Below are 15,070 nucleotides of genomic sequence, written 5' to 3'. Positions count from 1 at the left end.
AATACAAGAAAAAAACTTTCAAAGGCAAACACAATACAAAAACACCTGTACAAAAGGAGAAGAGATAAAAAATTAACATGAGAATCGCGGGGCGGATCCATTCTGCTCGCAAAGCATAACGTGTACATATAATGTTTATAGCTCCACCCATCGTCTTCATTGGTGCTTAGTTTGAAATCGTTAGAACGCATGCTCATTGTGAACTCACCTTGAGCAGGCTAAAATTTACACACACAGTGCGGCAAGTTGTTGGGATTTACACGCAGTTGTTAGTTCCTTGTGGCATTGTGATTTTTTGAACTGCATGTAGTTATTCCTGAATGTTATAATGACTGATGATTTATTATCGTTCTTAAACTAATAAGTAATCGAGCGCGCGCGTTTTGTGAGTTTTCGGTCAGTTTTCTGTTTGGTTTTGATAGTGACAGTGTAAATTACAAGCATCATCATTGATCTGGATCTACAAAGGCAGGCCTCGAACGGCCACTTCATTAGGTATGTGCAGTTTCGTTCTCAGCATGCGTAGGTACCTACTTGGTCGGTCGAGTTTCGTTTTAATCGGATAAAATTAGCTCCTAAGCAACTCAGGCGAGAATGAGAGAGAGATTTCTTGTATTAACCTTCAAGCGCCTCGAAATTCTTCACCGCAAGGAGCCCAAAAATAACTATTTTTAAACGTGTCTTCCAGGTACCTACTATTCTATACGAAAAGTTGCTCTACGCGCTCAATTTTCTTCTCAATTTTTGTTAGTTTTCTATTCAGTATATTCAGTGGATATTGGATGAATTTCGTAGAGTAAAGTAGCCGATTGTGGAATACTGTTTGAAAACGTTAACATTATTATACGCATTGTAGAATATAGATAGAGTGAAGTGTTATAAACTAAAGACCGAAATAATTATAATTATTATAAAAGGAAAACAATGTATGAAAGCCTTTTTAAAAAAGTGCTCGTTTATGGGGGGAACATAAGAATTAATAATAAAATAAAGAAAGTAATTTAGAACAAAATAACTAAGGACAAAAATCACAGATGTATGGGTGTTTTTCGGCACCTGCACATTCTTCGTGTGTCCAGCGAGTATCATTTTGCCTAGCAACTTGAAAAGCATAGGTTCCGTCTTGTTAAACCAAAAAAATGTTTCTCCATTAACAGAATGTACTCTACCAGTTTGGTTTCTAGTTCATGAGTTAAAACGGGTTTTCTTCTCAAAGTTTCTTTTTTAATATTTTATATTTCTTTATCATTCTTGCAGTACCGAAATAATGTAGACCGCGGTCGTTGTAGTGTTTAGTAGCCGCCAAATAGTCCATTACTCTTCTCCATACCGCCATTCTCATGTTTTCTACAGTTCATTTGTGTACTTTCACATGTCTTTTTCTGAAATAGCCAAAATATTAAACATAAGTTCACAATCACTCACTACCCACCTTTACGCTTATACACCCATCTTGCAAAAATTATTATAAATGTAGTCAGAAATGTAGTTGATTTAAACACATGCAAAAATATAGCGATCGTTACAATACTGGCAAATACCTGCCGCGAAATGATCCATGCTCCATGTTGTTGGTAAGGGTGAAACACTTTAGAAAGGCCTTCTGACTAGGCTATTTTCAAATATATGGTAATATCAGTTTTGCCGAAAATGGGGTATTCCACATACGGCCACTTTACTCTACATAATAACGACAACAAAAAATCCTATTATTCTCCCAAGTAGAATTTAGTATGAAGGATACCCGATAGAACGGCGGTTTAGCACGGTTTCCAGATTTCCACCGGACAAGGTTTAACCCTCAGTACGATTCGAAAAGGAATTTCTTGGAAAAATTTATTTTAAAATATCTATAATACCGGACGGATAGAACGCAATAAGCTACTTGAATCAAAAATTTGTTGACAGAGTTACTATTAAAAAGTGGTAATTTCGAAAAAACAATATATACGCGTCATTTAAAACGATTTTAATCGATTAACTGCAAAGGGTCTAGATGGTTTACTATTATACATTTTAGAAGAGTCCCTGCGGCATTTACCCTCTCGTAATAATTTTAGAATAAATATTAAATAGTGTATATTTTCTATTAGAATTTAGCTGCTTATTATTTCTGTAATAAACTATCTATTAAAATTATCGATAGCGTCGTATAAACGAAAGAAGTCGATTGTTATTTGCTGCGTCTTCATAAAAATACTGTCAACATGGATCGTCAGATTATGGAAGAAAGTGAGCCAAAAGTTGAGATCACATCATTTAATGTCCGGCGGACTGTGTTGGTGGTAAAATTATTTTAGGTTTCATCTGCAAACTGATTGAGCGCGTTTCTCTTTTTGCGTATAACATTAATGAACCGTTGATCAACAATCTAATTCGTTGTAAAGCCGTGGGGGATAGTTCTGTTCACAGTGTTGTTCAGTGTTTTAATTCGTGGGATAAATTGTTAAGAAAGCCACCGATGCCTTATAAATTTCTAACAAATAAGAACACTTTTTATTTGTGGAGAAAACGAGAGCAAGTTTATGCTTGCTCGTGGCTCATCACCGCTACATTATAATCTTATCTAACTTTATCCAATCACTTTGTGTGGTGAAGTTTGAATTAATCAGGAATTAAGTTGTTTCAAAGTCGTTCAATTGCCTCAGCACCGCAAAACATTTAAACATACCTGGTATCTGAGATTTTGCAGCAATAACTCTTGTTTTGACCGTCATGATCGCCAAAAGATAGGAATTAGTAATTTTTCTCAATTATATGTTCGTCACATGCTTCAGGCATACAGTTGAACAGATCGCTCTGATTTATTTGGATGCACCTTATAATGCACTCTTATAATTTATATAATACATAAACAAAATACTGCTACTAAATATCGTGTTTGGGGCTGAACTAAATGCAGCGCAATCTGCGTTTAAATTACCGCGTTGTTTTCGCAAGACAAGGGGAAGGCGGAGTGTTGCGCGGGCTTTTGAAGGAGAGCATAGAACAAGCTCTTGTAGTCCAAGTTAAATATCAATTCAGCGGTAGCGCAAACCGGTTGATTATTCAATTCATCGACTTTACTTGTGTGTTTTGCACTTCGCTTTTTTGTCATATGTAACAATGAGAATGCCAAGTATCTAGTATTACCCGTATGGACTTTTGGTCTTACTTACTTCTTGGTCCCAAAATTGTTTGCAACCAAGAAGGGCGAACAGAAGACCTGATGATAACACATGTACCTGTCATTGAACATGTTTCATTCAAAGTCAGCTTTCATGATTACAAAACCTAACGGGGTTCCCTAATTTGGAAATAAAATGAAGCAATTAATGACAGTTTTTCCTACGAAAACGATATTGTTGTTTTAATATATCTGTTTGATATGCTTATTTGCTTTGATAGCTTTTACGGCTTTTCAAATACAACAATTATTTTGTGATGAAACGAATAAAATTAAAAGTAGGAGCCCTGGCCTTGCTATTCCTTATCTACTGTAAATTTTCCACTAGTATTAAATAGTTTAATTATTGTAATGGTGTTTGTAATAATTAAACTAAATAATGCCGCTTTTGTAAACACAATTGGCTCTTTCGAACTGCTTTATCAGATAAGTACCCAAATTAGAAATCAGCCTTATATAAAAGTTACTATAAAATTATATATAAAATTAATTTGTGCAAAAAATATATTTGCAACAGCGCAAAAATATTTGGGGTGTTTTGTGTGTTCGGCAAAATTTTCAAGCATCATATAAATGGTGTAAAAATTAAGATTACATTTTGCAAGTTATCACTTTGAAGTCCCATAATTCCATAAGGAAGGCAAATCATAAATAAACCGCTCCATTTCGAACATGTTCAAGCTAATAGCTGTGAATAGCTAATATTTAGTTGTCTGTTGCTTTATTTTTTAGTAACTCATTTGCTTAGCCTTTCTTGCTAAAAATAATTAGCCTTATGAATGTCTTCTAAAATGCAGGTAATGGTGGATTAATAGACCCCAGTTAAGTGATGCAAAATTAAGAAAATTTCAGCATTTTTACATGAAGGAAACCTTAAAAGTCAAGAAGATTATTTATAGTATCTAAAGTCATAGATTTGGTACACCTATATTTTTGATAATTTTCCTTATTTAAAATGACGATAAACGCCGAGCCGACGGTATAATTCTAGTTGGTTTCTATAGATATACCATGCTTTGAATTTTAAGATGATTTGTTTCCCATATCTGTGGTCCCATTAAGGCTTCCAAGTGTTTCAAATTTTACATAACCGTTATCCTCTTATTTTGATTATTATTATTTATATTAGTTATGAAATTATTCTAGCATAGACACACTCCTAACTCCAAAAGAAATCGGCAAGTTTTTATTCTCCATAAACCTCCTTTTAAAATGTCCAGAATCTTAACTTACATTGACGTAAGTTTAAGCAAGTAACAGTTTTAATGAACTGATAATTAAGGTAGTAGCGTCGTGATAATCTTCTATTTTCAGTAACAAATAGCAACCTATCTTGGCAAAATTAATGCTAGTTTCTTCAGTTTGATGCAATCTGCACGCTCATAATTATTTACATTAAGCAGTAAATTATTAATTTACAATCAACCGTAAACTAATAATCCCAAGTATATTTCAAAATTAAGACGCTCGAATATTTACTAATTTCCCTGCTCTATCGTTTAGCTGAACTTTCAGACTTTTTGAAAGCCTTACAACTTTTGTTCGACTATTGGAAATACCGGGAAAATAGTTGTTGGATGAGTAGTGATTCGTTAACAGCATAAGCAAAGCCTAGTCCGTTTGACGTCCGGATCAAAATGTGTGCTACTCTTGCGGCAAGGCTTTTATAAGTATAAACTTTTTCATTTAACTTCGGGTTCAGGGAGCATCCTTGCACCATACACCAATGTTGTTACTTGTACATGTCGAACATTCGTACAAAGTAGAATAAACACGCGGCTTTTGGTGCAATATTGTAGCCGAAGTAATATTTTTATTAAATTAAGATTAGCTACAAGTATTAAAATTGACGCTTTCACTAAATTTGGGATTGCTTTTTAACTTCATTAATTTTCAGCGTTACTTTTTTGTACCTAATACATTTTTCTGTTCTCACTTTAACTGTTTCGGATGGTTAAAATTAATTCGAACTAAAATAACTACTGTAAATTGACGTATTCATTTGTGTGTGTATTTTTTCGTTACTTTTTATTTTGATTTATTAGGTTCAACAGATTTACTAATATATATTATATTTTGGCTTACGATAAAGGTAAAAATCACAATTATCCTCAGTTAGCCCTGTTGTGTGCCTAGCAGTTGTAATTGCATATTGCTTTATCAGCTTTTTAGTTCGTGCACTCTTAACATACAAGCCGACATGGTGTTATAAGTTCAATGGCCAGTGAAATCACCAAACCTGAACCTGTTAAATATTTAGTGCGATTTTCGTTCACAATTTCGAATTTGACTTTACCGGTTAATAATTCTACAAGCTATAATATTCCCTACTATTTCTAGGAAATATAACTGTTTATAGGCAGCATTAAATATCCAAATCGTGGCTTAAAATGTTGCCTAATAAACAGTAACATTTTTGTCACTTCTTATTGAGGTGTGTATGTATTTTACGTGGTTACCACTCGTTATGACCCGAAGCAAAAATTTAAGTTTGAGTGAATCACCCGGTATATATTACTTTAACATTGGCAACGGTGTTAGGGAGAAAGTCAGAGATGTGGATACAATTGTATGGAGACAGTGTTGACAAAATTTTTTTTAAATTGGAGTGGACTTCCACAAGAGAGGGGTGGATTTGGGTCTCTGAGGGGAAGCCCGTTAGTTAGTTATTGAACTAAATTTTACTATAACAACAATAATTGTCTGGAATTTTCCATACGTATTAATAGTATATGTTTTAGCTAATTTTTATCAAAGCAAAATCTTTTCAACTACAGAATTTAATTATCATTTTTGTTATTATTATTACAGTTATAATAATTGGTATTAGGATCAAGTCTCTGTTTATGCGATATGTTGGAAGGTTGATAGGTTTTTTTCCAACGAATGTCGGGTGAAAGGTAAAAATAGGCAAGGCAGACTCACTGTATATACAGGGTGTTCGCATAATTCGCAGTGGCAATAGTTCATAAGAAAATGGCGAGCAGAAAGAAAGACACATTTACAATATCTTGTATGTTGATTAATTTTTAGTCTTTGATTTTTCATTGAAAAAAAGGTCCCCTATTCAATACACGGTTATCGATTTTAAGCTAAGTTCAAAAACCATAAAACCATAAACCATAAACCGGAACTCCAAACTACCGAAATATCAATTTTTTTCTGCTCGACACTAATAAGCAGGAATATGAACAAACGAATAATAAATAGGCAACACTGGAAAGCAAATACGTAGGGAGTCAAATTTTTTGAAAAAGGGGTAGATTTACCCCGTTCGGGTTAGCATTGACAACATTGGCATCGAGAAATGACATAGTTGGCACTAAAACCTACGATTAATTTGTTCACGTATACAGAGTACCTGTTATTCACGGAACACACAGCTTTTGCTCTTATCAAGTAGTGCGTATCAGTTTCCAGAAAGCGCGCGCGTAGCTATAAAGAATTAACTAGAGTGTGTTATAAGTTATATAGCGAGTATGAAAAACATACTTGACCAGTTTGTGCTCGATTGGGACGTGGATTTCATTAACTCGTTCAACGATGGGTAAGTTTATCACGTTTTATAGTAATTAATCTTTGCTATGAAAATTAGTGGGGATTAAAGCTCTAATGAATATATAAATTGTAAACGTTTAATATTTCATTGTTTCGATTCGTGTATTTGATGAGTCACAGAAAACACGTGCTGGATTTACCTTTTTATTCAACAGAAAAGAACTGTGTCGCATTGTTTTTAAATTGTCTTATTTGATACGTATGTATATATATTTTTAATGCAGCTATTTGAGAAATGGCCTACAACAATTGACCATAGAAAAGTATTAATGAAAATTTAGAATATAATTTCGGTAATATTATGAACGTGTGTTTATTTGAGTGGTTCATCAGTTTCAATATGAAATTTATACGAACTAGTAAATATCAATGTCTAAAATGTGCTTATCATTATTGAGATCTTGCAATTGAAAAATAGCAGAAATGTTAACCACATGGCTCAAAACAATTTTGGTTGGTTAGTGTGTTAATAGTAAAATACACTCAAATGTTCGTTTTTAAAAAAAATTGTAAACAGTAAGAAAATGTGTTTAACTGTGTGAATTTTAAGTTGATCTACACATTTAGTATTTACATTACACATACCTACCTATATTATTTACAAGCGCTAACACGATTTTAATGGCGTTAGTAGATATAACAATGCTTTGCTTTCTATTATAAGTAACGTTGGTAAACTACAATACATTTTGAATACCCATATTTGGTTACATGTGTAACATTAATTTGCTGTAAGTGAACATGAAAGAACGCAATGAGCACCAGGCATTTTTGCTAATTGCTTAATAGTTTTATATTTGGCGCTCATAAGCTATTTATATCAGTATAAAGTTTTGAACAATGTTCTTTTGTCAATTTTATTCAAACCCGTGTCTAATTAAATTAGTGTTTGCAAGTGGATTTACCCTTTTTTGCTTTGTTTTCACTCCCTTTTGCATGGCGAATTCAAACCGAATTTTAAACAGCAAACTTCTGAAACTACAATTTCAGTGGCTTGTGGTATTTATTTACTGATATATGTTATCAGTATATATATAAATATTTGTTATGAAAAAATCAACACTGGCCAATGTAAAATGCAAAACTAGTGGCATATAAAAGAGACGGATTTTTATTGAACTCAAATGATGCAAATCTGATCAGTTATTAAGAGAGAGAGAAATATGTCGTGTTTATCACGTTTACAGCGGACTTAAAGAGAGCAATATATTTAAAAAATAGCCCATTTTACCTTAAATTTAATTAACTTTTACTTAACTTAATAATAGATCGTACATATTACATTTCTACAAGAAACAAGAATATAAAAACATGCTGACATTGGGAAGAAAGTCGGATGATATGCTTTACTGCTAACGTGGTCTAACTGAAGAAGTAAATTACTACGCTTAGGTCTTAAAATTTTCACAAGTGGTTTATGGCTGTTGAACAATGTAATTTCGACAACTTTACAATGCGTAGAAAGCCCACAATTCTCCGAAACCTGGTTAATTACCTCTTGCAATAGACTTACCACCAACTTGTGAATCATAAGCCCAAAGGGAGTTGTCTGGAGGGTCCATTGAAACTGAAACATAATGGTCAAAATAGATGCTCTGGGTTAAATTGGTCAGCGCTTAACATTTAACACCCAGGCTGTAAATTTGTAAACGGAATGTGTTTCTAATTGATTGTGTGGGTAAGAATTTGACTGTAATCCATTAAATATATATATACAGGGTGATTCAAATATACAGGGTGATAAAAATTTTCGAAGATATTAACAGTTTAAAATAGAATTTCAACTTTGTTATTAAACATTATTTTGAAATGGTCCCATGATTGATTAGTAGCCTATTGGAATACTTAAGCATTCGAAAACATAAATTACGATTTTGCTTCAAACTATGAAAATTCAAACCAAAAATAAGCTACCTGACTGTATTAAAGTAATAAGTAATTTTGATTTGTTTTTGAGAGGTTAAAACTTTATCTGGATTTAAGTAACAATCAAGATCAGTAATTAGATTTGATGCTCTTGAGGCCCGTGCTAATAAGCATTGATTTGAAAGTAGCAGTTAAGTGTATTGAAATAATAGGATTTGTTAAATACATGTTGCAAAAATTCACATGAACACACTTCACAAGCAGTTAATATAGTTTTATAAATATTTTTCCAGAGAAAAATTGTTGCGTGTGTCTTGGGGGAAATGAACTATTAAGAATTTTTCACAGACATATTTTCATTATTTGACAGATTTCACCCACACTAGCGGTGGTTTATATTCAAATATTGTTCTGTTTTAATCCACTAATTTAATTTTACTCCGGTTTATAAATCCGTACTTCAAATACAATATATTCATATTTTAAAATCCAATAGCCATTTCTACCTATTATTCTGCGCGCAAATCCCAAATTAAATTTGATGGGTTTTCTTTATAAATTTAAGTCTTTTGATATTCATAAGCAACCCACAAAGGCGTTAAGCCTCAACTGGGAATAAGACAGACGTTATGTTTGCTTTTCATAAAATCGTATTTACACAGCCCCTGTCACTTGCACGGGTGTTATGTTTATTTTCTTGTGTGCTTTAATAAGCGTAGGTTATTCTGCACCGAGTTCTATTACCATTCTACTATTGTTTAAAATCCGTGAGCTTTGTTTACTTGCTTGTCGACATTTTTTTATTATTTAAATGAGCTGGTTGTTAAGTGTTTTTCGAATAGTTATATCTTGAGAATGAGTAATCAGTTCAGTAGTATAACGTTTTTTTAATAAGTGTGAGGCTCTTGTCATTTGGACCTCTCAATATTGAATTTGAATTGAGTTTCTGGGAGTTTTCATTCATGCGTTTTAATAAGATTTCCACAATTTTCGAACAATAAATCAAATACTGTTTAGGAACTTAAAAAAAAACTGGACGTTTGTTTAGATATCTGCTTATCTACTGGTCTGATCAATCAAATTATTAACTAAACTTTTTGGTTTAGGTCGGTCAGTCAAATGTGCGAAGGAGGCTTCAATGCCGCGGAAGGATTCTCCAGAATGGCATCAATGGGAGCCGGTGCCATCGGAATGCATCCAAGTCTTCAAACCCCACAACCTGTTAAAAAACAGGAGGACCATATTAAGCGTCCAATGAACGCTTTTATGGTGTGGTCCAGACTGCAAAGGAGGAAAATTGCACAGGACAATCCAAAGATGCATAATTCCGAAATCTCCAAACGATTAGGTGAGTCAATATTTAATATTGGTTCACGAGGAAAATATCGAGGATAGGTGTTTAGTCAACATTCATTAGTTTATACAGGGTGATTCAAAATTGGCGTCATTCCTTTTAAGGGTAGATACCCTATATAGGGGCTCACTTAGAATGGACGAAAAAAATACGAACATCTTATTTTTCCAAAATTTTAAGAAGATATTAACAGTTGAAGATCGAATTTCAATTTTGTTATTAAGCATTATTTTGAAAAGGTTCCACGTTTGATTGGTATGTTATTGTATGTATGTTCCACGTTTGATTGGAATACTTTAGTATTCTAAAAGAAAAATTACGACCTTTTTGTCAAATTACGAAAATTTTTCATATTAAAAAAGTACCTCCTAAAATTTTTTGATGAAAAGTCAAGGCGGCGATGATGTTTTTGTCATTAACAAATAGTTACAGGTAGACAGCCTTTGTCAATGCCTAATAACAAGCATTTGTCAAACTTTGGCTTATTTTGAAGCTCCTTTCACAAAATGTAAACCAACAGTGAATTTGCGAATATGCGATTAGTTATGGGAAAATGTCACAGTAACATAGCAGAAGCTGTAAGAACTTACACCAACAAAGAGCTATACACTAGACGAGTGGCCCGAAATGGACGCAGATAGTGGACAATCTAAAGGTGCTCGGTTTCCAGACCTAGAAGAACAGGTATTGGAGATTATTGCAGCTGAGCCTTCCAGGAGTACTTGAAGTATTGCACAACAACTGCACTTTCTCGATACACCGGATACTTAATTGTCCCGATAGCTCCCCCGAGGACGTGCCTAAATTCCTACCATGTATGTAATATGCACAGGACACCAGAATACATTAAATCTCTGATCTTCCGAACACGGGTTCAAATTAAGCAGCAGTGAATTAACCGAACACGAGAAGCTGCTCAAAATATGAGCCCAGAGCTCAAAGTGATTGGGACACAAAGAAGTTTGGAGTGAAACGGGCAGGACTTCTTGCTCTTGGGGACACTTATGTTTTAACAACAAAATTGTAGTTTATTTGATCAATAATAGTGATCAATGATACATAACCTTAAACAGGTGGTTTTGGATGGCCCTTGTGACCTATCTAGGTATATCACTCATTTGCCACTCAAGGCGACACGGTTATCCTAACTTTAACGTATGTTATTGTCTCTGCTTCATGTTTATCGATGGCTACCGGAGTTTTTAATAGTTACGAAGGAACAGGTATTTATGTAATGTTAATTATGCAGATTACCTTGAAAAACATTGTTGCCATTCTTCTGATCTAAGTTTTTTGCAAATATCTGAGTTTTTAATAACATTAATTTTTTTTACAATTTTTTCTGTACTCCCGAGACACCTCCAGACAACACCTCGATAGGAGTGACGCCAATTTTGAATCACCCTGTATACGTAATAACGTACATAGCTAAACACTGACCTCGCATCAAAAGTATGTTTTGAGACAAGGTTTAGGGTGGTTAAAGAAAAGAGTTATACGAGTCTGCAGTTATCACCCTGTATACGTAATAACGTACATAGCTAAACACTGACCTCGCATCAAAAGTATGTTTTGAGACAAGGTTTAGGGTGGTTAAAGAAAAGAGTTATACGAGTCTGCAGTTATCACCCTGTATTTCGGTTTTTTCATTTTAAGTAGTTGGGATTATAATGTTTGAGTTGTAGTTAATTGATTGTAATGTACAGAGTGTACGCTTTTGCTACTACTATCAAAAAAATTACATAAGTGTCATTTGTTCAAAATTTCGTTCGCTTAAAAAATGCGGAAAAACACGTGCAATTTCAAATTGACTGTTTATTGTCATAGTTAAAATAGATACAAAAAGTGTTAATAAGCGAACATATCTGTCGCTTAAAGAATAAGTATAAACCGTAAGCTTTGTTAAACCAAAAAATTCAATTTTTTTTAGTCCGTAAAAGGAAAGTTAATATTCTAGAAACTGAGAGATGTCAACATTTTATCTGGCCAGGCATTAAACAATATATTTTAACAGACAAAGAGTTAAAGGAAATACTTGTCACAAGCAAGTAACATAAAACACTAAAAAAACTTTCAAACAAAACCAAAATAGATCACTGTAGCAAAATAATGAGAATTACACATACCTACCTAAAACCGAAAGTAAAATGAGTTTAATTATCGAAAAATTAAAGAATTCAATGTAATCAGCGAGGACGTCGACAACATGGAAGAACACCAGATGAAAATACGGAACACGAGAACACTAATAAAATGCAAACTTCTTAATTTTATTCGTGAATATGTGAGGTTCAAAGTGTAAATGACATAATACATTTGTAGGTTTTATGCAGGGCATTTACCTGAAACGACTGACCACTTTAAACTCGTTTCAAATATTATTCAATTATCTAATTAAATTCCGCAATTTTTGTACATTTTACAGGTTAAAGTGTCTTAGTTGAATTAAATTCAAATCGTACTCAACATCAAATAAGCCGGAATTGAAATATCTACAAACTCTTAAGGTTTGATTGTTATATGTTAGAGTTGGCACCTTCGACCAGACACAATAAATTAACTGAGTTTACAGCTGCTCTAGCTAGTTTATCATCTGCGGAAGATTAAAACTGAGTTTTTCCAAAAATGGTATCATTGCAGGAAAGAAGATTAATTGTGAATTTAGATCTTCTTTGTTCATCCGAAAAGTTTTGACCAAAGAGTGAAATTCAATTAAGTATTTTGTTTTATAATTTTACTTCCTGCAGTTTGTTTAGTACCTACCGAAGTTCTTTTCTTTCAAGTGTGAATCAAGACTATTTTCCGAAAAAACTATTCTAAACTACCCTGTTATTTCACCTATCAGTGCAAATAAACAACAGGACATGATTTTACAACTTTTTATTAGGCTTATAGTCATTGCTATTTGTTTTTTTATCGATGCAATTTTCCCTCACATGATAAAATAAGAGCAGTTTAATTTAATAATTATCGGTTTTGCCTCAATTATCATAAAACATCTCGTAAATTTATTTCGAACTTATTACTACTTTTCTATAATAAGATTCTTTCCTGTACTTCTTCTCTGCTTTAACAGTATTTAAAATCAGAAATTGTTTTACGAATAAAACCCCGTTACTTTGCATCCTCAGCAAAGCCTCACAACCGCACAATAGTGATTGTGTGCCGGAGTAAAATAAAGCAATCAGAAGAGACAATCTCTTAGAAATTATGTAACTTGAAGTATCTATTGCGAAGAGAGAGGACAATGTAAGATGAACAAAGCCACCTAAAGAGACATCTCTTGGGCCATTGTTCCGATTGAATCTGATTGTTCTCCACAAAAGAACAGTTTGAACTGCAAACCTATAGCTAAAATGAAATGTTTGCGATTAACTAAGTTGTCTATTATTTCAAACACAAAAGTTCAACTTCAATTATATCACAATTGAACTTTTGATTGTTGCTTTTTTTAAAACTTTTTCTCGATTTACGGAAGCGCTGCTATAAAACTTATTTTTCTCATGCTAAGTGGTCAAAACCAACAACTGAAAATATTTTTCACCTACATCGATCATCTTCCAGTCTATAGGAACTCAAAAGTAAACAAAGGGTTATCATGTGGCGCCCTTCGACAAACAAAAATATTTGACTTCTAGTTACCTGAATAAAAAGGTCTAATATTTTAGGAAAGCAGTAATAATGACCCAAAACGAAGCATTTGCTCTTGCACAGTAGTTAACATCCTACTGATAATTTGCTGACAATGCTGGAAGTATATTGTAGACTGGCTACTCGTTACAGCTAAGCTAGTTTTTTCACTGTGGAGGAAGTCGATCTATATTTATTTAGAATTATTCCTACGGGTTCAGTCTGTTAATTAGTCAAGTAACTAGTTATCAATAAGAAGCTGTTTAACTGCGTTAAAATCTTTAATGAATGGACCCCTTATTTTTATGCAACTAGACCCGGAATGGTATAATTTCGAGCGAGAAACTAGAAAACGCTTCTTTAAGAATTACTGAGTATTCCATAAGAAAACTGATTTTGCTGTATTTTTGAAATACATAGTACAAGTAGTGTAGCTAAATGGTTTATTATTGAAAAGCCAAGCTTATAAATAACAAACTAAACAAATAAATAAACTTTATTGATAAAATAGCGTTTCCCGGTGGCAAAGTGGACACTAACCGTATCAGCGGTGTTCGGGGACTTCATATAAAAATAACAATTAATAATTATACAACATAAAGTGCCCTATAAATATATAACACTACGCAAAATTATAGCAAATCAACGAAAACATTAAGGAAATTATGACCCCTGACCAACCGTAATATTGTAATTACTACTTCAAATAATATTTGTTCTCGCTTTCATTAAACTTCTGAACTTGTTTAGCGTTATTAGTTCTATTCTTTTTGTTTTGTTAAAACTACAATGAAGCAATTATAGCATTAGCAGTGAGAGTACAAGTATGTTCCATCATTTTGCAAAAACGTACATATTTGCTTTTTTTTCCATGTAATAGTGAGGTACCCTCCGCCCGATGCCAAAAAATAGATTTGTTACATAATTGGTTTGTTTGTGTTTCGTATAGAAAAATAGGTCACCAAATATACGTCAGAAGAAGTTAGGTTGTTAAGGCAAAATGAAAAACTTAGAAAACCATGTAAAACCTTAAAAAGGAAACCTACGCTTAAATCTACTCACTCCAGACCGACACAAACATTGCATCATTTGCATGACAGCTCAAACTAACCAATATTATAATAAGGCATGCATTCTTGCATGTTTTCAACAGCTACTAATAAAGAATAACCTGACTAACACAAGCATGTGCATGATAGTTAAGGMWACTAACCAWGACTAACTSAAACTAACCAAGATTAAAATAAGGCATGCAATCTTGCATGTTTTCAACACCTACTAATAAAGATTAACCTGACTAACACAATCATGTGCATGATAGTTAAGGCTACTAACCAAGACCAACTCAAACTAACCAAGATTAAAATAAGACATGCATTCTTGCATGTTTTCAACAGCTACTAATAAAGACTAACCTGACTAACACAAGCATGTGCATGATAGTTAAGGCTACTAACCAAGACTAACTCAAACTAACCAAGATTAAAATAAGGCAT

The 15,070-nt window shown here is 33.2% G+C and overlaps 1 protein-coding gene across 2 annotated transcripts in view; it reads left to right on the top strand.

Moving 5' to 3' along the window:
• Window positions 1-224: 224 nt before the first annotated feature.
• Window positions 225-15,070, top strand: part of LOC109540338 (transcription factor sox-2) — a 41,592-nt gene continuing 26,746 nt past the window's right edge. The window contains exons 1-2 of one of the 2 annotated variants that reach the window (XM_019908686.2): window positions 225-495; window positions 9,697-9,938. In XM_019908686.2, coding sequence (XP_019764245.1) covers window positions 9,710-9,938 — 229 coding nt within the window. In that variant the 5' untranslated portion in view covers window positions 225-495; window positions 9,697-9,709. Of the gene's footprint in view, window positions 496-6,581; window positions 6,714-9,696; window positions 9,939-15,070 lie in introns of those variants that run through there. The other variant, XM_048665066.1, reaches the window with a different exon arrangement.

The sequence above is a fragment of the Dendroctonus ponderosae genome, unplaced genomic scaffold, assembly GCF_020466585.1.
Source record: "Dendroctonus ponderosae isolate FM_Combo_2020 unplaced genomic scaffold, Dpon_F_20191213v2 Dpon_F_20191213_3, whole genome shotgun sequence".
Taxonomy (NCBI): domain Eukaryota; kingdom Metazoa; phylum Arthropoda; class Insecta; order Coleoptera; family Curculionidae; genus Dendroctonus; species Dendroctonus ponderosae.
The sequence above is the reverse complement of the archived record's forward strand: the minus strand, read 5'-3'. Positions and strand labels throughout refer to the sequence as shown.